Source organism: Diachasmimorpha longicaudata, chromosome 5, assembly GCF_034640455.1.
Source record: "Diachasmimorpha longicaudata isolate KC_UGA_2023 chromosome 5, iyDiaLong2, whole genome shotgun sequence".
NCBI lineage: Eukaryota > Metazoa > Arthropoda > Insecta > Hymenoptera > Braconidae > Diachasmimorpha > Diachasmimorpha longicaudata.
In genome coordinates, this window is record NC_087229.1 from 6,256,200 (window position 1) to 6,282,725 (window position 26,526).

The 26,526-nt window shown below is 37.9% G+C and overlaps 2 protein-coding genes across 17 annotated transcripts in view; one reads left to right on the plus strand and one right to left on the minus strand.

The window, feature by feature from the left end:
* LOC135162389 (uncharacterized) overlaps window positions 1-21,037 on the plus strand; it is a 139,421-nt gene extending 118,384 nt beyond the window's left edge. For 13 of the 15 annotated variants that reach the window (XM_064120791.1, XM_064120789.1, XM_064120788.1 and 10 more), the window contains 8 exons: window positions 175-4,890; window positions 5,248-5,307; window positions 14,913-15,117; window positions 15,602-15,860; window positions 16,263-16,503; window positions 17,282-17,436; window positions 18,761-18,849; window positions 19,139-21,037. In XM_064120791.1, the coding sequence (XP_063976861.1) occupies window positions 175-4,890; window positions 5,248-5,307; window positions 14,913-15,117; window positions 15,602-15,860; window positions 16,263-16,503; window positions 17,282-17,436; window positions 18,761-18,849; window positions 19,139-19,307 (5,894 nt within the window). In that variant the 3' untranslated portion in view covers window positions 19,308-21,037. The remainder of the gene's footprint in view (window positions 1-174; window positions 4,891-5,247; window positions 5,308-14,912; window positions 15,118-15,601; window positions 15,861-16,262; window positions 16,504-17,281; window positions 17,437-18,760; window positions 18,850-19,138) is intronic. The other 2 variants (XM_064120786.1, XM_064120794.1) reach the window with 2 other exon arrangements.
* A 768-nt stretch (window positions 21,038-21,805) lies between these two features.
* On the minus strand, window positions 21,806-26,286 carry LOC135162390 (uncharacterized). 2 transcript variants are annotated; one of them, XM_064120803.1, is made up of 9 exons: window positions 25,665-26,286; window positions 25,071-25,361; window positions 24,870-24,929; window positions 24,458-24,618; window positions 24,291-24,383; window positions 23,429-23,820; window positions 23,242-23,346; window positions 22,983-23,118; window positions 21,806-22,628 (listed from the first exon to the last, which is right to left on the minus strand). In XM_064120803.1, the coding sequence occupies exons 1-9, from the start codon at window positions 26,236-26,238 to the stop codon at window positions 22,371-22,373; spliced, it is 2,070 nt and encodes a 689-aa protein (XP_063976873.1). In that variant the 5' UTR covers window positions 26,239-26,286; the 3' UTR covers window positions 21,806-22,370. The 2 variants fall into 2 exon arrangements, with proteins under 2 accessions (XP_063976873.1, XP_063976872.1); XM_064120802.1 differs by having other exon boundaries at window positions 25,650-26,285.
* Window positions 26,287-26,526: the final 240 nt, after the last annotated feature.

The following is a 26,526-nucleotide window of genomic DNA, read 5'->3' on the forward strand; positions in this document are numbered from 1 at the left end:
TGTTCTACCGCTAACTCACTGGCACGAGGAGGATTAGTCAATAAAAAAATAAACACCGCTCCACGAATGACAGCCTAATGGTGAAAGGACCCTGGGATAGCTACAAAAAATAAAGGACAACCCCAATAAAAAACAAAACAATAAAAACAATCCATCAAAAATATTTGTCCACAGACGACGCTGAAATTGAGTACTTTCCTATATCTCGGACATTAACCAGAATCCGTGTTCGTCGTAGGACGTTGTCGAATTCGATGTCTTCGATGACCCTCGATAGACACAGAAGGTCTACCCCATCATCAACAATAGTGCCATCGCGTGCCAATCTCATCACAACATACCCCCACAAATCCCCCGGACGAGTCTCACAATCAATCACCTCTGTTCCTCGACAAAGGACGACATCTCCGAATTGTCCACCATCACCTCCAAGAAGATTATCCTCCCGACACAGTGTAACCTTGAAACTATACGCATCGAGTTACTCGCATCCACCTAATCCCCGTCACGAGCAGTGTTTCAATGCCGAGGCAACATCAAATATCAGATTCCTACGGGAGAGGCTGAGCAACAAGTTGTTAAAACACGAACAAGGCCGAGCACCTAGAACTTCAACGATACCACGAGCTTCCTCAGCAAGTCCATCATCTCCATATCGGCCAAAACTCCAACGGTCAACCCTTCCAAAGCGTAAATCCGAGCCCTGTCTGCTGAAAAAATCGGAGTCTGATAAATCGATTCGTGTAGCCAAATCATCAACTTTATCAAGAACAATAGAATTTAAACCTCCAGTTGGAAAACTCACTAAGCCTGCTATATCAACAGAGCCATCACGCCAGATACGAGCAAATAGCTCCCCACCGGCTATAAAAAGAGACCAAAAACTTCGTCGCTGTAAGAAGGATACAGATGAAACTTTAAAACGTGCCTCATCCACCGACTTATCGTCGTCACCAGTTGAAGTTAGAAGGTTACGTCGACAGGTAGACCCGAGTAATGCATTAACAGGATCTGTCATCAGGAGTAACTCCTCGTTATCCAGGGTGAAAAGCCAAGATAGTGGGTTATCCAAAGTAATCTCAAAGTCTCGAGATAACCAGCGTACGACAGGGGTGACTCAGACGTTAAGAAGTTTCTCACCGGTGTCCTCTACCTCAGGTAAAACCATTACCGAAACTTTTAGACAAAAATCATTGACAGCTAAGGGAAGAGATAAATTCACCAGTGTCCAACAGCCACTGCTACCAACTACGATAGTTTGTGATCCAAATACATGCAAAAAGGGTTCAGATAAACCGCATACGATTGTGAAATCCCCCAGCAAGAAGCCAGAACCCTTCGTTATAACGAAGAACGTTGAGAAGAAGAAGAACATGAAGAATTCCAAGGTTAAATCATCAAAAACTAAAAAGACACCCGGTAAACTTGATGACGACAAGAAAAGGGGAAAGAAAATCTCGGGTATATCAACTGAATCCATAAAATCTGAACCGAAGTTGACGATGGAACGAATTAAGCAACATACGGAGGCAACGAGAACTGAACATTTCTTTCAGAATCTCTTCCTTCGTAATGGCCCTTCACCAACACCATCGCAGTCGAGTACCCTCAGGAGATCTTCGGTTCTGGAGCGCGCTCGTATGTTTCAGGAATTCGGTACTGATTCGTACAAATCGGAACCCTCTCTGCGCTCCCTTAATGTTTATCTTTCAACAAAACGCCCGGTGTCAACATCTCGCTTCAGACATTGGGAGGACAGCGTATCCTCCCGCAGCTCCAGTCCCTACGGTGTCACCTGGCCAGGTCGCTCACCATTTCAAAAGATCAGTAAATTCGACAGTCTCATTGGAATGGATGAGTTTGGATCAACAGCGTCTCTCAGAGGTCGCAGTCCGGAATTGAATAAAGAAGGCTTGAAGGAGAGAAGTCTCAGTGAGCCCCCGATCAAAGTGTCCTCAGTATCGGAAGTTTCCTGCAATGTAATGATCCCCTCGATCTCACAGTCATCTTCATCATCTCCAACACGATCCGCCGCCTGCAGACGGATCAGAAGTCTCAAGCAAGATCGATCAGACTTTCCCCCGCTCAAGGTCAGAGCAAAAAGTGCGAGTGAAGCTGATGACTGTGAACGCCGAAAGAACACCTTTGGCTCGAATTTGTCTTTGGCCAAGAGCACAAGCTCCTTGGAATCTCCGCCCATTAATAAAGCAGAGTATCAGCGCTATCTCTATGAGGTGCTTCATTCCAAGAAAAAGTCCTCAAGATACAAAGAACTTCACGATTTTTACGCGAGTCTTGAGCGAATGGGTGAACTAGTAAAAACGACGTCCACCAGTGACATCCGGCGTCGTTTTAAGAACGAGGAAATCATCGATTACGATCGCTGGCGTGAAATACGTGCCAAGGAACGGGCTGAGCAAGAGTTGAAAAATCTTTACGGTAAACTCAAAGATGTTCAACGTGAAAAGGATTTTTTATTCAGTACAAAGGACGTGGAGAGCTGCAGATGGCGAGGTGATTGTGGTCTGAGGTGCAAAGAAAGATCAGTGGACAATATACGGGAGAGTTTTCACAGGTTGGCTAAGGAGGAAAGTGAACTTGAGACTACCAGAAGACGTGATATTGCATCTAAGAAAGACGTTTATAAGCCACTATGGAGAGGAAACTCAGTTGTGAATGTAGCTAGTAACATGACAAAAAAAGCCAATGGAGAGACGGAGATCGATAAGTGTATTCAACCTACTCTGCAAAAAAGTTTAGGTGGTAGTAACAAGTTTTGGAGTAGTTTGTCGGTAGAGCAAGTGAACACTTTGAAGAATCAATTGAATGAAATCTATGGTACGGAGAATGGAAAGAAGGGAGGAGGAAAAGATGAAGAAGACAAGTGTGACCAGATTGACACGTGTGATGAGATAAAACAGACAGTTCAGACTGTTACACAATCACAGTATGAAGTTGTAGTTCCGGAGGAGTTTGGTGAGGGAATTGAAGATACTAAGGGACTTCATGTCAGATGTCACTCAATGTTGATGTCGGACATAAGAGCATCATCGGAGACAAAATTGACGTCGTCGTTGAAGAGGAGTGGATCTATCAGTAATGGGAGGAGTTTGGACAGATTACGGACAGATAAATCAAATCTACTCTCGGAGGCTGAGAAGAAACGGCTGTCCTTAACCCTGGGCAAGGAAATCCTTCAGAAGATGTCGAAACGAGGGGAGTTGATGTCTCCGGTGACGCCCCGTGAGACGCGTGGTGCCATTGCTGTTGCATCAGCAAAAAACCACTCGCAAAGCTCTGCGACAAACAGTACATCACCGAGAACGTGTTATTCCCTAGAGACTTCTTTGGATGAAGACGGTTTCAAAGCTAAAGAGAAAAGTGATTTTCTACTTGTTTTAACGCCGAATGGTGACAGTCAAGTTGATCGAATCAAAGTCGAAAATGTCCTTGAGGAATGGAGCAGGAAACCTACTTTATTGACGATGACGCCACCTCCAACTGTTCCCCTTCGAAATGCATCCGGAAGTGAGATTGATTCAGCAACTGAAAGCTCTGAGAACTCGGTGAAAACTGTTGTTCGACGTGATAATGAACCAGAAGATGTGCCGAAGAAGATTGAATTTTTCGAGAGTATCGAGAACCAGAAAAGACCATTTGAAAAATCATTGAAGAAATCGAAACTCTCCTCATCGCACAGCTTTGCAGACTTGAAAGAACTCTTCGGTGAAACGGAATCAGCGAGGTATGCGACCTTGCCCCTTCGCTCACATCGCACCGCTATTCAGAGACGAACAACCTCACCCGGAAGTGAGAAGGGGCGAAGCACATCCGCCTTGCCTGACGTTCCACGTGGCCGATTTGCTGGCATTTTACGCAGGGAACACGAGGACAATCGACCACGCAGCGCCAGTCCATGTCGCGTGTCAACATCCACTGGAAGTTGGGAAAGCATTCGTCATCGCAGTGTTTCGCCGGATCCGGAGAGATACTGGCGGGCTTATTTGAATCTGGTGAAGCATGGTGCAGTGAGAAGACTCAGGGAGAAATTTGAAAGTTTGGAGGATTTGTCAGGTGATCGGATTAAAGAAGCGGCTACACCCAAACGATTCCAAAGTGATCCGGAGTTGACGAGGAATTTGTTGAAGCGAGTTGAAGAGAATAAGATTATCTTCAAACCAAAAGAAGTGCCTGATGTAGCTTGGTTGAGACGAAAATATGAACCACGAAGAGGAAGAACCAAATGGAGAAACAAATCACCGCCTATTCCACGGATTCCGCTGAGATTGGAGGACCTTCAGATGCCTCACATCAATGTTATCAGTAAAACAGTGGAGCTTAAGGACAGTATATCAAGATCCAGCTCGATGAATTCCCTGGCGATCAAGGCGGAAACAGAGGAGCTCGAGGCAAAAAAACCTGTTGGACGAATACGGAAGAAGTTTGAGAAATTGGATGCTGAAGGGATGTCAATACTCGGTGACTTGTTTACCTCGGCGCCTGATGTTCATGAATTGAGGGACATTTCACCGTATTTGGCGGGCAAATGGGTCGCCCACAAGTATCCTAGTAAGCGTGATAATGCCAGGTCAATCTCACTTCCGCCGGATCTTGAGAGTGGAAAGGGGGAGGTGGTCAGGAGGAAAGCCGCGACTCTACCCAAAAGGGGTGAGCGGAGTAAGGAGGTGAAAGTGATGGGGGGCAAGAGACCTGGATCGATTCTCAAACAACCGCACGATCCGTTTGCCAATCAGCCATTCGATCCGAGTAAACATCGCCCGAGGTACAGATATCAACCACCACCACCTCTACCACCAGCCCCCAATGTTAGGAAAGCTTGGTGGCCACCTATGCCTACATATACTGCTCGGCCAACAGTTACTTTTGAAGGTTCGGTGGAACATAGTTGTTTTAACCTGATCACTGTTATTGAGGGATTCAATCGGATTTTCATGTGGAGACAAATTTGGGAAATACGAATAATCCATTAGTTCTTTATTTTTCAACCTCGGTAAAATCATTATGAGAAACAGATAAAACGGCTTGGGGATGAAAAGATCTTCTTTCGCCCCTGAATTGACAATAGTTTAATTGTTTTATCCGTCTTTGCTTCTGATATGTTCAATAAAATGGAAAAATTCTATTGATTATCCGAAATTTGTCCCCACTCAATTCAAAGGTCTTTGACATTTCTTTATCATTTCTCTTCATTTTCGTTGATTTTTTATTTTTCGAAACGTTCCATAGAATACACCAATGCACCCCCGCCGCCACCAAAAACTCATCAGAGCAGAATCGACCGCCCAGGTAATTCAGAATAAAAAAAAACATTGTCGATTTCCTTGATACATTTCCTGTTGTTCTTTGCCTCGTCGTTCTCATGAATCACTCGTCATTTTTTCACGGTACACTGTCATGGGAGAAATAAATAATGGCCCAATAGTATTCATTGGTAAATATGTAAACATTGAAATAACAGTCGCGAGAACCACGAGGTTTCCTTCATTTCATTATTTTTTACCAGTTTTTTTTCGGGGAACATTTCTATTAAAATATTGGGGAGTAATTTAAACACATTGTGAGCTTCCATAGACCCCACGTTGTTGAGGGGAAATAATGCTGAATGCAGTGAGATTCCCAATTAGTGATCGTTATTTGCATGGTCAGTGTTAGCAAATGTGTAAGTTTATATTACATTCTGTTCGTCTATTCACGTGCGATATTGTGAACCTTTGCAACACAGCAAAATCCATCAACAATTAATAATCCTGCAAGCGTAGAGAGATTGTTTAATATAGAGAAAAATCATAACTTACAAAACAAATCATGAGCTGATCTCATAGAAATATCGAATTTCAATCAGATGAAATCATTTGTTTATGTAAAAATCGGACAAAAAAATAAGCAGATAGACTTTCTCGTCCCTAGTCGCCATAAAAATGAGATCAGTATCTATATGATGAGGGTAGCGATCGACTCATTTGATATGAATTATATCGTGTGTAGCCAGTGATGTTTATTCAATTTTTTATTACATGATTTCTCACTTTTCCATCATTGTGTGAATCTCCGAATAGTCATAAACTACTTTTAAAGGAAAATGAATATACGATTTATATCAAAAGCTCAGTTCTTCGGAAAAACTGTCTCTTGATATATTTTTTAAAGCCATCATCTCCTTGCTAATCTCCCTTATGAACAGAACTGGTGTATCTTCCTTCTGCATCTCACCAATTTTTTTAATCACACGAATGCGAACTCTGGATATCATATGTTATTTCTCATGAAAAAACTCGGAAAAAAAATTATGGAAATTAAGTGGAATTTCGTAAAGTTGTAACTGACATGTAGGAAAAATGTAACAGAGTGTGTTTTCTGGTTATACATATGGAATATACAATGCATGCAGCATGCAAGAGTCCAGGAAACTCATCTCGACTTTTATTTATAGTCGCTGCATGGTACGCTGCCTCGCCAGGATACAAAATTACCCTGGGTAGAGATAGTACTACATTGTGTAACTGATTTTAATGCTGAACAGTGGTACAAAATGCCTCGATTTGCCTTTTTTTACAATAATGGAATGGAATGATATTAATTTTGAGGGACCAAAAAAGGGAAAATTCACGCGCGTGTGGAATTGTTTAGGTGATGGGCGGAGGGAGAAGGGGAAAATCCAAGTGTCGGACACAAAAGGAAACGAATTGTACGACAAACGCCGGCGTAATACTACCGGAAATTACGTAGCTGTGTGTGGAGGAATTATTACCCTCAGAATGCACCAGTGCCTGTGAAAATTCCTTTTTCCCAGTAGTCGGGGAATTTTCACTTGATATCCTGGAAATTTAGTTACAGATTCGATGTTCCAGGGAATTTTATATTTGGATTCAAAGAAAGCTTTGAGAAAATTATGACGTCTTCCCTTTTGTCTCTCGAAATGAATATTTTTTGATACCGTGGACATATCAGTACGTGAAAAAATTTTTCATTTTCTCTAGTTATTCTTGTATTCAGTCATATATTATAAATTATTTAATTACTTCGTGGACCCTCTGCAGACTTTTAATTTTCACGAATATATTACCTTAGAAGAAAAATATATTTAGATTTTTTTGCTCAATTGCATCAAGTGCAAAAAATCTAAAATTATTCGAAATATCTTATCGATACTGTAAAAATGTTTAAAGGTTCCATCTCATTTGATATGCACTTCATGCAAATTCGAGGTATTCGTGAAGGAAAGAAATTTCTAACAATAACACATCTCCCTTGAACGTATCGAGGAGCACGAGAAGAGACCGAAGGAGCAGAGGGGGGAGGGACTATTGATGACACGATCCATTATTTGTCGTCTCCATCAGTCTGCAAATATCAGATGACCTGGAGACGATGAAAAATCGAGCAGAAAGTAATTTTAAAGCTGCAGGAGCAGACGAGGTCAAGTTTACTTGACCTGGGTCTTTAATTCTCGATTCCTCGAGCGATAATTTCTAATCAGATGATGCGGGGAATGTTTAGGCCGTATAATGATTTTTTTCGTTATCTTTCATCGCGTCTGATTAAGTGGATCACACTCAAGTACCTTTTTTTGGCCTTATTCGCGTATTCTGACATGAGAGAGGGAATGTTGAATTGTTGAGATGAATTTATGGAGAAAACCACGTTCCAGGGTTTTCAACATTGATATTTTTTTTCAATTAAATACACGAATAATAATAGAACTATAGACTCATTAATTTGAGGGCCAAATTCCAACCTTGCAGGGAGAGGCGGCTAATTCACATTAAAAACTCATTTAATTATGAAAGTATCGATCATCATTTAAACTCACTGCGTACTATTTACGGATCGTTCCATACTTTTTATTGCACTCTTCCTAATTTTTACCAGTTCTCTTCCTAATTTTTACTGAACTATTTCCCTCCTTTACGTCATGATTTTTATGATGTAAAGAAATGCAGAAAAATATTCATATTGTTTAGACAAAATTATTCAATTCATGGAAACAATTTCCACGAATGTATTTTTACCCTTTTTCACCCCACTTGTTTCCGGTACTATCGCCAAAACCTAAAAAAAGATTAACTTCCCCACTGAAAAATTGTCAGTGCATAATGAAAGAGTAAATTGACGAGTAAAACCAAAAACTTCTCGTGCATTGCATCTACGTAACAGTTTTCGATCGAATCTTTGACTCGAGACTCTCAAGCACGTGATCGTATTAATGTCGGTACCGTGTTAAAACGACCTTGAGACTTTGGCGAAGCAACGCAGTATGTGAAGCCCGATTAACTCATGTCGGTGCGTCTGAAGGCAGAATGCAACACGAATATATTACCAATATAGCAGAAGGCCCTGCACTTGCAGCCTCGAAAGTTCAAGCGTCGCTCAATCGTCGTTTCAAAACAATCCGAAAATACGTAACTGTTGATTGCTTTACTCGGCTTATCTAATCACTCTGTGATAATTGCTGGAATCGAGTAAATTCCTTAGCATTCGCGTCAGTGACGTCGGCTCCGTCGATGTACAGCTAGTCCGGAACATATTACCGTGATTTTTTTTTGCGAAAAAAATATGTCATTGAGTGAAGATTTGTAATCAATCGAATTTGAAATTGTTGTTGTGAAATTGGGAGCGAGTGTGTGTGGGGGATAAGGCGAAGAAATATTATCGAAAAGAACTCAATTTCCTACAGAAAATGTAGGCTTTCATTTTCTCGTATCATCAGTTGAATGCGGAGAAATATTACCGAACGGAAGTTCACTTGCACGGAGAGAAATATTAAGGAAAAATTACTTGCAGTTCACTCACCGATTACTTCATAGAGTGGGAAATTTTATGGAACAGTAGCGTAATTTTTCGCAGATGATTCAGATAAAAATGACGGAACTTTCAGGAAAAATTACTTGATGATTTCGTAAGATTTCCTACTACTGCACGTAATTTTGACTGAATATTTATCTAGGTGTTCTGCAATTTTACTGGATTTACAAACGAATTGACAATACACTCCTTCATAGTTCATATCCTAAATTAGGACCTTCAACTACTTATTCTCATTAATTTATGGAAGAAATTTTCACTGGTATTTTCGTGAATTTTCATCTAATTTCCTCATGAATTTCATACAGATGGAATGTACTTAACTAAGTAAAGAACTGACGAGCCGAGTTTGGAATTGTCGTCATCAGTAATCGCGCGTATATCTCGATAATGAATAATTTTATCGAAAATGTAATAAAATTCTTTGATTTAATATTCAATGCTCTACAAAAATGTTGAACCATATTTTTTCGCAGTAGAACTCATTACTGGTCTAAAAATTAATCATCAATCCAATCTCCTTCACCTCATATTCTAGACTGTATAATTCCTGTAGTAATCCTTCAGTAATTTTTTATGCGACCATTTTCTCAGTAACGTCATGTTTTATTTAATTCAAGTGTTATTTTCATATTCATTTCACGTCCATGAAAAATAAAGTTCTTCCGCTTGAAAAATAAGGAAAAGTGAAGTGAGGAGAAAAAAGTGGGGCAGAAGTTTTTACACGTTCGTAAAGTCTTGAGTGGAATTTTAAGAAATTCTCAGAGAAGATAAATCTTCTGTTTCGGAATAAAAAGGGCTTTATGAGAGGTTGTGGGATTTACAAGATGTGAGGGGATGATTGTCGTTATTAAAAATTTCAATCTTTCTCCCTTCAAAATTCAGACATAAATTTTTAAAACTGTTAACAGCACATTACATCACTCGATAAATGCGACAGAGATTGAAAAAGTTGTGACACTAAATCTCCTAAAAATCCATCCCCTTAATTCTTTAAATCACAAAAGGGTTGTAAAAACAATGATACCACAGATTACGCAGTATTCCACTTTGAATTTGTGCGTTATACCCCAGGTGACAAATGCATTAGTCCGATTATAATGTTTTTCATCACGAAATTGTATGGAAATATGCAATAACAGCTGGATGTGCTGGAAAATCACGGCTCGCCAATCGATTGGGGGTGAACAGAGCAACTGGGCAAACCATTGGTTTGACTATAGGCATGACGTTGTTACAATCGCTGAATAATTTTGAATAATGAAAACTAGCAAATGAGCCAAAGTGAAATCGTTCCCCATGCAAATGAGCGCACACACTAGAGACGTACCATCCTGAGTTGGTGCCTTGTAGTTTGCGACTGGGATGATATGCTCTACATTCTCGGCACGTAGATACCTCATTGGAATAGAATGATAGGTCGGGTGTGAGAGTGCAAGTAGCACAATTCTCAAGCTGTCACATGCGAGACATTCTGTTGCCATTATCACTCCATTTTCTTTTTATTTCGAGGAATTTAGGGAACATATTTGGAGGAACTTTTCACCTGTGAGTGCGTTGAGGAAGACATAATATCACTCTTCTTTGTAAAGTTTTTTAAGTATAAAAAAATGTCGCTAAATTGTGTTCAACTATTGAAGCACTTTCTAGATATTTGCATAATTTAAAAAAATTAAAGAAATTGTTTTTGGCACGGCCTGCGATTGTTATTGTTTTAAGAGAAAAAATATTGGCGGCCGTTGAAGAACTAAAATTTCTCTCGTTCAAAAATCATGATTTGAATAAATATTGGCTTTGCAATAATATATTGAGAGACTTTCTTTCCATTAAATCAGAACAAATTTGATAATGAATTTATGTGGACACCTTCTGAAGAGAAAAGTTCTATTTAGTATTTTGCTGATATTAAGAGGCTTTAATTAGTTTCCTTGCATAGCTCAGGTGATTGCACATCAAATTTACTCAGCAAACGTTGAATAATTATAATCACATGAAGTACTAACTACATACTTTCGAGGCGTCAATAGCAACTGACGAAGCAATTTCAATTGTGTTTCTAATCACTCGCACAAGAATGGGGAAAGGGACCGATGTAATTCTCCCCCTTTCCCCTTCTTGTTCCATCCTCGTCCTGAGGGCTTTCTAAGTCGCAAAATTGACGTTCAACAGTTAACGAGGAGTTTCATTCTGCGGCGTAGCCATTAGACTTCAATTAGGTCGAGTGGAGGGATTAATTAACGAATACGACGTAAAAATTATTCACTGTTTCTATTTTAGTTCGTTGTTTGCTTTCACTATTTTTTTCATTCATCGCGTGTCGACAGGGAATTACTCTGATTTTTCGTTATATTGTTGCACAATTTACCACTATTTTTGAATTTATTAGAAGTCTTATTCATTTTTTTCCGCCATAAAAGGCATCAATTTTAACCATTAGATGCAATTTAATAATCCGATGCCGTTGCATCCCTTCGTCCCACTATACTAATGGATGATATTCTGTACAAATACTTAAGAATGATAAAGGAATTGCAATAATGATAATACGTTTCTTCGGATTCTTCTCTACCTACTTTTCCGAGTTATTGTTGTTGGATCCTTTCAGTCGTTTATATTTGAAATACTAGGGGTTGCTTTGACAATCGCAGTCGACGCTTTTCATCCCGCCATTGTCATTTTTTTTCCGAATTCTGTTTTGTGGGCGCATCCTGACACAAAAAGAAATCCATTTTTTTTATTCAAAAATTCACGGAAGGATTAGTTTATTAGTAGTAGTAGTAGTAGTAGTAGTAGTAAACATCTTTAATATGTGCTAGTATTGGAATCAGTTCACTGAACATGTCTTTTCACTATAAAATAATCTTTGGTGAATTACCAAACTCTTTAACTATTTAATAATGATAAATACAAATATGGAATGATAATCTCAATCAAAATTAGGAGATTTAGTTCCGTGTTCTGTCACCCTCGTTGCTAGACGAACTCCTGGAGATCGTCAACGCTGTGTCCGTCAAGAAAATGTTGCTTTACGTAATTTGTTTACACAAAAATCGTCATTTTTTATAAAAAGAATTCAAGCTTAATGCACTGCCGTCAATGAATGGTAATGAAATTCAAATAGTAAAAAAAAAAAAAAATCCCCAAAAAAAAAATCCCCCAAAAAAAAAAATCTTGTACACTCACTTTATCACTTTCAGATTAATATTTAATTCACATCACTCGAAGGTCTCAATCCCAAAACAATATTTTAAATTTGTAATTTTCTCCGCAAAAAAAATTATTTAACAAAACAATAGTGAAATAGTGTTTCCCGTTACTCTTTTCCATTTCTCGATAAGCAATCTACGTGTCTCAGTGAGCGTGACGCTTCGCTGAGAGCCGCGAGTATCGTCTGAGAGCGTTGAACGTAGGCTATTCGTACAGTTATGGAACTCGATGGTTTTGTTGTTGGTGTTTGTGGTTTGATCTTCTTCGTTATAGGAACGGGGGGGAGGGGGTATCCATTGTCTTCTGTGCCCCAAGGCGCCTCCACGGAGTGAGCCTCCAAGACACCGCGAAAGACTTGACCAGTGTTTCTCGAACGATCGGTTCGGACGGACGTGATTTTTTATTCATCGATCCCCAATAAACCCATTTCTCTGCAGTATTACACATCTCCAGGATTTAATGTATTATCTTTATAAAGATTTAATGCCCTCGGCGTCCACAATTAAACCTATGTGGCCCCCCTAGTCCTGACAATGTCCCTCAAAAGTGAAGTGGATCGACAAAGTGAATTATCGAATAGTTAAAAGACTAGTTGATGTAAATCGAAAGACATTTTTTTTATTTTCATCCCCAGCAAATCCTACCCAACAATCTCCCGTGACGTCGCAAGATGTGAAGCACTACATAAAATTTTCTGTCTCACGTGTGAAACTACGCCTCAGTATAAAAAAAAAGTGAGTAAAATGAAGTGGAAAGTGTCGAGCTCGAGTGTTTGAAAATCAACTTCTTCAACAATGACAACAATCCTCTCATCCCGTTGCCGCAATCCGCTCCTAGCCCAGATGGACCTTGAATCAACTCCAGAATGGCTACAGCTGACCAATTCAATCAACGATCTCTCCACCCTTACCTCGACCCAGCCACACCTCCACATCGCCAAGATCACCAGAACAGAAGATTATTCTCAAAGATCTTACCCCACCACATCCACTCTCCCCATCTCTGTCCATACACTGCCCCCACCCTCTCCTCATCCATCCCCCAGCTGCTATTTCTGTACTCCAGAACCCCAGTTTATGACTTCTGAGGGTACGCAGAGATCATCAATGGAATCCACTCGTCATAATGAAAGTAGCGATGTCCTCTTTCGACCAGGATCAGCTGAATTCAGGGGTAGCAGAGAACGCCTGCACGAGATATTCGAGAACAATCGACGACTCCGGAAAATATTCTTCGAGGATGGTGGTTTGGATAAGGTAAACGTAAAAGTCACTGGTTTTGGAAGCACTGAAACATTGGGGAGCCAGAGCAATGGCAGCAGTGGAGATGGAAAGGGAAGAGGAGTTAATTCTCCTGATTATGGAGATGATGGAGTTGATATGAATGGCAAGGAGATACTGGAAAAAGATAATGGACAATTTACCGGAGACTTTGTAAATTATGAGGAGTGTAATAGTCTGGAGAAGATGAAGACGAGTACTGATACCCTCAAATCCCCCCGGCTCGTCAGCAGCTTCAGCAATTCTAGACTTGATCTGAATGAAGAGTTGAGGGGTGAGAGGCCTCCGGAGGATACTAAGAGTTATACTGCTGGCAGTAACGGTGGATTGCGGGATACCGGAAACGGAAGCTCGATTCCATTCGTCTACGGACCGATACCGTACAGTTAGTAGTTTCGGTTGTTTGACAATCATTAAGGGATTATTGTCTTGGGGAAGGGGATGAGGTATGTTTGTCTGTTTGGAGGAGAGTTGACATATGGTTTGAGGAAACCGCGTCCATAAAAAATGGAGAATGTTTATTGATTATGCATATGGAATTTGAAGGAGACTAGATGTAGAAAAATTGAGCGCATTTTTGGATTTTGAAGGTGATATTGATTATTTTTTGTATATACTATACATGATCCATTCTCCGGATAAATAAACATCACTGGTAACAAAATGAGGCAACTCTTATTGTACGAAATGGGCATGTTTGACTAAAGTTGAAGGGAAATTCGAAACTTTATCATTTTTCCTGCAAAATGATTCAATTATTATTCTCACTGATTTATGGTACCATCGAGTCATGATATAATAACGTAATTCCAAGTCGTGAATTCCGTATGATGGATTACAGAGTATAAAATCAGGCCGATGTACGTGAGTCACGGCTCGAGTAGTTCTTCAAGTGTGTGATTTTTTGAGGGAGACGAGATAGGAAAAAATAATTTCAGGTGTCGTTGAACAGATGTAATGTTAATTAGGGGGTGGAAAAAAGGGGGAATAAATGTTGGATGTAATTGAATCTGTCGAGAAGTCGGGAAAATATGGGGTAATGAAATAAAGGTTTTCACTCGAGTGGAAAGCGAGTGGGAAACGTCTGACAAAGGGAATCCGTAGTTGGGGAAAATTTGCGGGTAATTGAGAGGAAAAATTATGGGAATTCAATTTTTTGATTTTTCATATTGTTTTGGAACTTCTTTATTGGTTCACTTTTACCACAGAACCGAATTAACTAAGACGGTAACTCCACAATTGAGTACCAACTTTGATGCTTGAATTAAATTTTGCGGAAAACTTCCTACCACAAGAAATTAATTTCATTTCAATCATTATAGCCATAAGGCTCTGTAAAAAATTAAGCAGCATCATTACTACGAGGAAATGATCAATTCGCTAAAGAAACAAATAGTGCGCGACAAATCAGCTACTGGGAAACTTACCTTAGTTCTACTTAGCCAAAAAAAAATATTATCTCCAGTATTATGAGAAGAAAGTAGTTCTCTCACAGATAAAATTATGTAAAAATTACTCCTCGCTTAGTGGAATCTTCCAGATAAATTGATGAAAGACGAAAAAAAAGTGTGAATTCACCGAGAATATTTTTCTCTGTCCCAGAATCACCGAGGCGTTATGTAGAAGGTGAAGTGACGATTCACTATCGTTCCCCAGTTCGCACGGAAGCTAAGGAGATTCTGAGTGAGGAAGAATTGGCTCGTAGAAGTGCCGAGAACATGCGTAGAGTCTACCAGGAAGAGAGACGTCGGAAATACCTGCAAGAATTACACGACATTGATTCGAGAAGGCACACCGACAATTTTACGTGAGTGTATATGTCGTAGTCTTATTAATTCACGAAAAGAGGGTAAAGAAATAATTTATCCTTGATTCAGTGGCACTTCTGAATCCTGGTAGAAACACAAAGCAAATATTAATTAAATTTCCCTCGGAGTTGGGGGAAAAATAAGAACGCGAAAGATAATATGAAATAAGATCTTTTGCGGGTACTGAAAGTATGTGGTGTATTGTAGAAAAATATTAATTAATTTTTTCCTTTCATTAGGATTAGTACATTAGAAAAGGAAGGGGTGGAAAATGAAATTTAACTGAAAAGAGGAAAAGGTTAATTTGATTTTAAAATTATGTGGAGAATATATCAGGAAAGTTCGTGCACAAAAAATACAACATTGCGACAAGGTCGGCACAGTATTAACGCAATGTTGGTAGAACTATTCAAGCGACTCCGTATTTCATTAATCAATCCAGGAGGGAATTCATTAATTTGATTTGTTCTGCTCCATTGGCAGGCCATCACAAAAATCACCGATACCATTGAATCGATATGATGACTTTCTGGATGACTCCAGCTACCGTAGCAGATCGCAGGAGCAAACACCGGAGCCACGAGTGGTTGCTCGTGCCTTGTACAACTTTGTGGGACAAACCTCGAGGGAATTGTCGTTCCGTCGTGGGGATATCATTCTTATACGTCGACAAATTGATAAAAATTGGTACGAGGGAGAACACAACGCTATGATCGGACTATTTCCACTTAATTACGTTGAGGTAAAGCGTTTACTTCATTCACTTCCGATGAAATTACTTGATGATTCAATAAAAAGTCAATGAGACGTATCTTACTTCGCTCATGTCTAGGAAAGAAAAAAATGAAGAAAAAAGCGGAAGCTAATTTTTTACAACTTATTTGATTCACCATAAAAATGATTTGACCGCTACTAAATGGCATTTATTTATTTATGTTATACCTTGAGGATTAAATTCATACCGATAGTTATCAGCGAAAGATATTTTTTAAAAATAGAAGAAAACAGGAGAATCTAAATAAATACACGATTTTTTTTAAATCATAATAAACATCATCTTCCACATATTCGAAAAGAAATCAATGCCTGAATTTCTTCAATGTCTGTTTTCACTACTTCGAAACGTATTAATTCTCATTTAAAGCAGATTTTACCTTACGACGGCACCCGGGGAACTCCCAAGAAGTCGTATGAGGGCCAGGCACGTGCTAAGTTCAATTTCATCGCACAAACGAATCTAGAATTGTCATTAGCGAAGGGAGAATTAGTGGTTCTTACGAGGAGGGTCGACGAGAACTGGTTCGAGGGCAGAGTTGGAAGTAAAAAAGGCATTTTCCCAGTTACATATGTCGAAGTTATTGTTGAACCTGGCCAACATAGACCCGGTAAGTGTCAATTACTGATTAAAAATTATAATTACATTGCAATTTGTCTGTAAAATAACAAAAGAATACTTTCTTTTCTAAAAAACGAGTGATTTCCGAACACAATGTTCTTCCATCTCCCAGAAATACCTTCATTTTATTGTAACGCCAGTCATTAGCCACTTGATTACATCATTTACGAAGAAAAAGAAAACAGGAAGAATGTTTCATGTTTACGTAATTATGTCGTTAAATAACGACGATAACTTCAGATTGATTTCGGGTTTTTATTGGCTCGAAATGAAATGATCACTATTTGTTCGTCTGATTTCGGATCGTAAAACGACCGGTGACAGCATTGGCAATGACATTTTAATAGTGAAGACTTCTAAAAATAGACGTTGGCTTCTCGTCGATGTAAATTACGGCAATGGATCCTCAACTCAAAACTTTGTGAAGAGACGATTGATCGTAGTCGATTGCAACATTAAGAGCTTCTCAATTTTAAAATTAGGTTGATCCCATTAGATCCCATACAATGCATTCACAATTTTTCAAGGTTTTGAAGGCAAAAAAATAACTTAAAATAATAATACGACTATGCAGAAGTAATATAAGTGAACTGAGAAGTAATCAGTACTATTTTTGATTAAACAAAAATCGTTCGATGAAAATTGAATGGAAACTGAAAGTGTTCAGAAATGTAGTTATATTTCTGATGAAATTCAATCACATTGGTGATGAACTCTGATCTTGGACGATGATCCTTGATGAACTCAGTGAAATTTTGTTGTTCCAGAAACTCCAGTATCTGGTAAACCAGTTGCATCGCCTGCAGCCCACAGTATGCTGTCAAATGGAACGGCGAGTGGAAAATTGAGTATGGGACCCCATCATTATATTCCATCCATACCCGTGAAGACGAGCACGGCTGAGCCTCAGTATATCTCACTGGTGCGTTTCATTTATTCCATCCTTCTCCATCCTCTTCACTCTCGTTGTGTCTTCCTATGTAATACACTGCGTGAAGTCCTTTTAGTAGAAATTCTTTTCTCATTTGTTTTTGAATCCCTGGGATTCGTAACCAGGAAAAGACTCCTCAGTATTCGAGGAAGAATTTTTCTACTCCAGTTGCACGACTTTCTAGATTTTTTTTTTTCGTAGTCAAGCGGGGGAGGATGAGCTGGAATTTTTGAATCTAATGGAACAATTCGAACAAGTCTCTGCATATTTTTAAAATCATGGTAGAATGCTTGTGAAGTGGTGAAAGGAAATTTGGCTACTCATTTACAGATATAGGTTGGTAATGAGTGGATGACTTTATATGAAATGAGTTATTAATGACATAATTCCGCAATTAGAAGAGAAAATGAAAACAGACTATTTCAAAAGAGTGAAATCATTTTCATGGTTGGCTTTACGAGAAAGTATCAGAAGACCATCTTGATGGGTAAAAAAAACTTGGCAACAAAAAAATCTTAGGCCTGTTTTCGTAAAGCCTCGGGTTACAGAAATCATTATCGTCGGAGAATAAATTAGTTATTAACCTTTTTGAAATAACGACCATCAACCGGTTCGGGTAGTCAGGCGTTTTTAAAACGAGTTTTTGCGGTTTATGAAAGAAAAAAGTTAAGCGTTTGTACAGTACCTTGTGTGCCAAGGGCCGAAATCTATGTTTTTCGGCTCGTCAGGGAGCAAAGTACGAACTTTTCATGGAGGAGTGTCAAAGAATCATTATTCAGCAACAGACTGGCCCAAAAAGTTCATACTTCGCTTGCTGATGGGCGAGAGGACGGTGAGCACTTTCCGCCATTGGGTGGAAAGTCAAAATTTTCCATCCTAAGGGGAATGAAATATTATACTTCGATACGGGTCCCGAACCATAGTTTTTGACTGGTGGGATGATTATAGCACATACTGAAGACTGATGATATGATCTCTCAAGCCGAAGAAGTCTTTTCACACGAGTGTTGAACGATTTTTTCACCAAATTATGGGGAAAATAGACGCTCAGGCACATGAAGCGGATTAATAGGACAGCGATAGAATTTCACGCGTATAAAAAACAATTGCATACGATTCTAAAAATGTGGAATTATCTCAGTAATGGCTGGTTTAACGAGAAAATGTCTGACGAGCTTTTTCATAGCTGAGAAACTTTGCAATAAAAAATGTTGTAATGTCGTTCCTAAAACTACTCATTAAGAAAATAATGCCGCCTATCCACTGAATCCTTACGTGTTTTTTTCTGTAATAATGAGATGATTTGGGTTTGCAGCCACGCATTGGTGTCACTGAACGCAACAAATTGCACGTCGCACCCGTCAACGAAACGTTGCACATCGATACACACTCGGATACATTACCGTGAGTGTTTCTTTCTATTTCTAAAAAAAATATCGAATGAAAAAATGTGAAGAATGCTCTACAAATAATGTACTCTGTCCTTTTTCTCCTTAAACGACCGATATTTTTATATTACCAGTCATCAAAATGACTTCGTTCTTTTTATATTACAACTTCCTGATCATACTAGATTACATGGAAAGGTTTGAAAAATTTTTAGTCAAGCTTTCCATGGGTGTGAGAAGAAAAGATTGTCTTACCCATGGTAATCCTCCAAAATATTAATAATAATAAATATTTAATTAATCAGGTACCGAGCTCTGTACAACTACAGACCACAGAACGAGGACGAGTTGGAGCTGAGGGAGGGGGACACTGTCTACGTAATGGAAAAATGCGACGACGGATGGTTCGTTGGATCGAGCCAAAGAAGTGGATACTTTGGAACTTTCCCTGGAAATTACGTAGAGCGTTTGTGAGGTGAGGAGATGCCCCACGGGCCATCCTACACCGAAAGAGCCAGAAGACAACGGGCACTGAAAAGTGTCGCTATTCTTTTACCAAAGGAAGAGTCAAGAAACATTGAATATCATTGTTAATAGTGTTGATTTTAACAATTAGTATGTGTTGCTTTTTTTATTATATTTCTCAAGTTGTGAAATGAGTAAGTTTTTTCAGGAGTAACCGAGAATAAAAAGCAGACGAGGTGATTTTCGTTAAGCTGAAGTACAGCTTCCAACAAGATTTGATAAGAGGTTTGTGGATGTCAACTTGTTTTAGAGATAATGAACAGAAGCTGATCGCGAAATTGAATTGACTTATTTCATTTCACTCTTGTGCTTATTTTTGCGAGGAGACCGTATTAATACGATTAATTCTACATTCTCAAGTTATTATTATCACATTGCCCTGTAAAAATAATTCTGAAAGTGTGGAATTTGTTTTTTGTTATAATATCTGTGGTTCTCTCGAAATTTTCTCTCCATTTTTTCACCCGTTTTTCATTCAATGAATTATCAGGGCGAAACTCTGGAGACGAAATTGCTGTTACGAATCAATGGTCTTCCAAAGTTAAAAAAATGAATATTAAGTAGCAAAAGATGTTTTCTTTTTTCACGAAGAAAGGAAGAAATCTTGAATTTTTCCTTTGCTTCTGGAATTTGCTTGATATTTTACAATTAAACTAAACCAAAAATAACTTAGAATTAATTGATTATTAATTGTAAGTAGTGTAACATAGAAGTTAACTATTTATTACTCATTCTAAGGATTGTCCAGCCAGACGAAAATTATGACAAAAATTGTAGATCAATTTATTACGTTTTACCAGAGAAATTTACAATTTTCAAGTTATTTTCGTCAATTATTAACTTGCGGAGAGATGCATTCATGTATATAAGATACTTCTTGACGGGAGAGGTTGAGTTCTCCTAGAATTTAGCAGAGAAAAATTCGTTAAAATGTATTTAGTTGCCTTCACAACTAATTTCATAACATTTTTTCGACATTTCAGAATAAATAAAATTGAAGAAGAATTTTTTCTCTGTCAAATTGCTCTTGTTACCGAATACCAAAACTCCAACACAGTTACTAAAAGAATTATTCAAAAGGATTAACCAAAATAATCGAATACGTAAATAATCGACACGTATTTTTCGATTGTTAATGTCTTTATACTTTACGAAAGATGCCCACCGCTCATAAAACACACAAAAAAATTTAACAAAAATAAAACGAAAATAAAATCGAGAATGTATATCGATTGAAGTGGTAGAATATATCTCACTGTTTTAACATGTCTTTGTAAATCAGACAGTTCCTGAAACAATTTTACATTAATAGGTGATATTACATGTGCAGAGATTCTCTTCCTTCTGTCTTCGTTATTGTAGAAACCCTAATAAACTGTTTTAAAAAATTACCTATTCTACCACTTCAATTTTTATTGAAAACACCATAATAATTCCCTACAAACTATATTATGAATTGTTACGATGTTTGCTAATGATAATTAACTAAAAACAATTATAATTGAAAATCATCCGGCTCTACAATATTACGATTGCTATGATTGCAAAGTTTTGCCTCACAAAATTCATATTTTTGTAAGCATTATTTATACATAAGCTTATATAGATAACTAACATAAAATAAAAGTCCTAATATCATAATGAGTTAATTGCTATGAATAAAGAATTATTGAATGGAATTTAACGTTAAACTGATTTATTGAAAAAAAAACGATGAAGATATATATAAATATATATATGAATATATAATATAAATACCTATTAAGCTTTGAAATTTTATGAAAGAGGGATTTTAAGACAATGGTACTAGCCACTTTGACACACATGAGAATGTGTTAGTTCAATAATTGACAATATTGATGAGGATTAATTAACGATTAATCGTTAATTGATATCGATATATGTAGATATTTATGGTGAGTGGGCTCAAGATATCAGAGAGCAGTAAAAATCACGAATAAATGATTTATTCGAATTATCATTTCCACAGAGACACCTTGATAATTAATTATTCCCATAATCAGATTAATTGATTGATTTAATATGGCATTTTTGGTTTCATTTGGATGTCATTTACTCATGTTCTGAAGATTTTTCAACGTTAAAAAATTCAATATTGCCTTACATATTTTTAATATTTTTAAAATATAATAGACGTTTCTCTGTGGGAAAGAAATCACATTAAATTACAGTGATAGGTATATATTAACTTGATAATATTAAATCCTCGAGCATATCCCAATGATATTCAGTACGACAAATCATTTTTTTATCTCATTAGAAGAGCCTTTGAGGATTTGTTCAATCAAATTCTAAGGAAACTAATCATTGCCAAATTACAGGAGTTCAATTCATTTATTCATTCTATCATGGTGATTGGTGTAATGGTTGGAGAATAGGTAATATTGCCATTGTCATTATACATTGTACACTTCGGGTATTTAATAATAAAAAACCTAGTCTATAATGCTAAACAAATATTCACCACTGTCATTCATTCATAGATCAGGTCGCGACCGGCTCGCAAAAATGAGGATGTAATCCACCAAAGGTGGAACAACAATGACATTCACTGTTCGGCGGCACCAATTGGGCTAGTCCATCCTGATCCTCACTTCTAATTAATTAAAATTTTATTCAGTTGCAGGAAGTTCGGAATTTAATATTCATTTTTTCTAAATCGGAAATTTGTACGGAGAAAATTAACAAATTTGTCGAGGAATAATCCATCTACTTTATTTTGTAAAATATTTTGGAAAACAGTACATCGAGAGAAAAATATCACTTAAATACACGGAGAGAGGGACTTAATAAAAATTAATGAATTTTGGGAATTGTTACGGAACATGATCGGCGCATTCCCTAGATTTTTTATTGAATATTTCTTTCCATATAACATATTCATGATACCAACTTGTGCACAAAATATTTCTTATTATTTTTCTAAAAAATTTTTTCATCGGTTATAAGATCGTTTCAAGATTACTATGTCCTAGTGAGTGACTAAAATCATTATTCCGGATATTGATTCATATCATTTTCATCAAAATAGGAAGGTGTATTGTACAATGCCGGATGAGGATTGTTTGTGGGTAACATCGGTTCAAATGGTCGAAATGTGGTAGTAGTGGTGGTGGTGGTGGTGGTAGTTGTAGTAGTAGTAGTGGTAGTAATAGGTTCTAGCGTTGGTGATTCTTCAGATGCTACCATTATAGTAGTTGCGTCTAGAACAGGCCGTTTTGCATTTTCACATGTATGGTTTATACACCTCTGGAAACAAAAGAAACAGAAAATCGTTTTGAATCGAGTCGACGTCACCGTATTAATAATTTTATCTATTTCCCGCAGTGGCATCATAGCAATGACATTTTATCACAATTATCACAGTTTGTGGCAGTTTTTATAAATTTCAAACATTGACTGCTGAATCAGAGATTTCATTTTTTGATGAATGTCCCCAATTAACTCTTTCAAATGCAATTGATGGAGCTAAAAAGAAAAACTAGTAACGGAGACACTAACGGCAATATGACTTCTTTCGAACAGGATTTTTCGCTTATTCTCTTGTCTGTCCGATTATATTCATTCAAAACGAAAAAAAGACGTTTCTTGGTATTCTCATACCTTGCCACGACCACACGCGGTGCCTTCCAAGGTTGGCGTCTGACGAGTCATACAACTGCGCCGACTCCCGGTTGCTCGATTGCACCATAATTCCTTGCAAGGGTCTGTCACCAGAATCCTACTGCAGAATATCCACCTAGTTTTGTAAATAATTGCATTCAATAATCTCAATACCCACAGCAGCCTCAACGTCTTCTGCATAAGGAACAATTACGATCCTTAATCAATACAGCTTTCTACGATTAACATTATCATTTACCCATCGCCAAATTCAATCCTGCATTGTTCATCCAATGAAAAAACTCCTGACATAAATGCACTATTTTGCAAGTGCATGGGAGGCCTCTCCAAGCAATGATATCTCCTGAAATAAACAAAACTATTGCAATTTAACTCTACACTGAGAAAAAAATGTAGTAGAGTAGACGGATTATTTTTTAACTCACATGATGTTGACATGGAACTCCTGAGCGGAGCAGGAAGACCAAACAGGTGTGGGTATGATTGTGGGTATCTCCGGTGACATTATGGTTGTACGAAGAAGACTCTCCGATGCACAGTTATTCTTCATCTTGATATCACCGTCATGCGTCAGTCCAACCAAGTGCCCGATGGCATGAGCAATTTTAATTGCGGAAAACCAGCCAGCGTCTTCAACCAGAAGGCAGTGCCACTGATAATCACACATATATGCTCCTGGTACTGTCCTCACTGACTCAGGAATTTCAAACTGAGTTATCCATATTGCCATGTCATGTTTCTCACGAGCCTCTTCCCATACACCACGATTCCAATTGTTTACATTGTACAGAGGATATTTTGTACCATTCGCGTAAATCTGAAATTGTCTCATATAGAATCGTTTCAGGTGTAGTTACTAGAACCTTCCTCAGACATCACAAACTCAATTTGACAAAATGAAATGAAATTAAATGAAATTAGAAATGAAATGAAATTAGGAATGGTACATTTCGATACAATTGCGGGAAATCTCACGAAATTTTCGTTGCCCATTATCGACCTCATACTTGGGGAGATACTTTTGCTCATGTTGTAACGATTAAGCAATTAATTTTGTATTAATTTAATTAACATTGCTCCGAAAAGGCGGTGCTTTAAATTATCACTCAAAGATGAATAGAAATATTTTTCCTGTCTTATTCATTTAGTGAAGTATCGACTTAACATGTAAGAAGTTATGCCAATCATTTTTTATGATCAATTTATGGTCATAAAATTGGTTATATGTTCATCACTTATGAATAAAATGTTGTATATTCGGGTTTATTTATATAAAACAATACTCACTGGACTTTGATCAGCCTCCGGATGCATCAATAACTTCAGGACAATCATTCTCATTGGTATCGTTTTCGAAAGTTGTTTGAACAATGTACTGACCTGAAAATAGACGTTCCAAAGCATGTAATAACGAAAAATTAATTAAAGAGTGATATATTCGGTGCAATACGTACGATATTCAAAATCGTATAGACATACTGGTGTGTTCGGTCTTCATGAAACTCGATGACATCGTAATCTACTCCAACAATCATCTTTACCCATTTAGAAGTCATTCTAGGTTGTCTAGGATATCTGTTGTGCGTTTTTCGACCATTTCCGTCTCTCTGAGTGTCTTAAGAAGAGATTAAGTGAAAAAATAAGTAGTACATGTCTGTCGATTGATTCCAAAGTTCAATAAAAATTACGGGAAAGTTCTGTATTGCCCGAGTGTCCGATAAAAATTACGAAGGGCCCAATAAAAGGTACGAAACGCACCGTAAAAATCACGTAACTCACCGCGTACTATTTGCGGAGCATTTCGTACTTTCTACTATACCTTCTGTAATTTTTATCTGCCATTTATTTATCTTTATTTTCACTCACTCATAGAACGATGCAATCCATAAAGTGGAGGCTTATACCCAAGGAACGGATTTTCGTGCGCTGGAAAGCACAATAAAGTCTCAAGATGATGAGCATGATATGGTGATAAGATAAACACAAAATAACTCGAAAATAGTCAAAGGAAACCAATGATCTTTTAAATGAATTCTTGGAAAATTGAACATTTGTTCTGGGGACTACCTGGAGTTTTTGGTCGTACAATGGGTGATGATGGATCTACCATATCTAGGTAATCCATACCGGCAACATCTCGGAACATCTTGATCTTTTCTCTTGTATCGCAAATGGTCAATGCCCTTTTAGGTCGATTTCTGCAGCGTCTACTAGACCGATAAGTGTTATATCCATGTGCTGTCTTCCTACGATCCAACTCATCATCATCGCTGGTGTTTGAACAAAGAGGTGGGTTGACTGACGGTGTTCTTATGCCAGGGGATCGGATGCGAATGTTGTTAGCATCATCTTCCATCTCTGGTGAATGAACAATATCATGTTAAACCGGAATAAAATTGGAACGAGGTCTTCATGTGCCTTCATCAGTAAATAAAACGTCGTTAATTTTTGAAGAAGTCAGCGACTGATGAGTTTTACATGCAATATCTCATATATTGAAATTTGTATCTTCATTTCCCACTAGAAAAGCAACTCAACCGAAGTATTGATTCATTTAAAAGAAATTAAGTTTTGTGCTATTGGTCATATTTAACGACTTGACATATTCACTCAAAAATTACCTCCATAACTATCGGAAATTAATACCTGCACTTGGCTTACGAATGTTATTACTCCTGTGACGTCTCTTCATCATCGTAGATAATTTCGCCGGTAGTTTCGTTTCATAGAGTACGTGGCTGTCATTATCAACTGGTTGAATGAAATGGGGAATTCCTCCAATCGTCAGAAGTCCGAAAATTTCGTTCTGACAGATGGTGAGGGCAACACTGGATCCCGGAACTTCCCTCACACTCCCGTGAACCGGAAGACATTTTTGGAGCACCAGACTATCTTCAACAGATACTTTTCTATTTTTCGTCGTGATCCACTGCGACTCGAAATTTCCAGCTACCATCAAGTCTTCATTTTTCTCAGCTTCCACCGTCCAATTACTCATACTGATGTAGAAATATGGAAATTCAATTTTGTCTTCAGATTTCAGCGGCTCAAAACCACCTGAAGATCTTTTCAGTCGCTGAATGACTTCACTTTTGTTTAGAACTTTGGGGTAAACTATCTCATATTTATCGAGCGTGTTGAGTAAACGTCTGTAGTTTACATTTATTGTCTCGCTGGGAATAATAAACATATTTAAATGAAACATTATAAGGAGGCAGAAATGAGAAGAAAACATTTTTTTCCCGTACAGAATGGGCTCAGTTCAATTACTGTTTTTGAAGTTTCGAATGAGTTTATGACTGTTTCGCTATTTAATGGGCTATCGATCACTTTGAATTGCGCAATGTGTAATGAATCAACTGCGGGAATAGCCCTGCGATTGAAGCAATTAGACATACCAAGGAGTGAAACTGCTTTATAGGGTTTGATTGTTTTCTAAGATTGTTCGATTATTCGATTTTCAACAAACTGGCATTGGCAAATTTGAGCCAGAGATTATCGTGGAAATTGCCGATGTCCATGG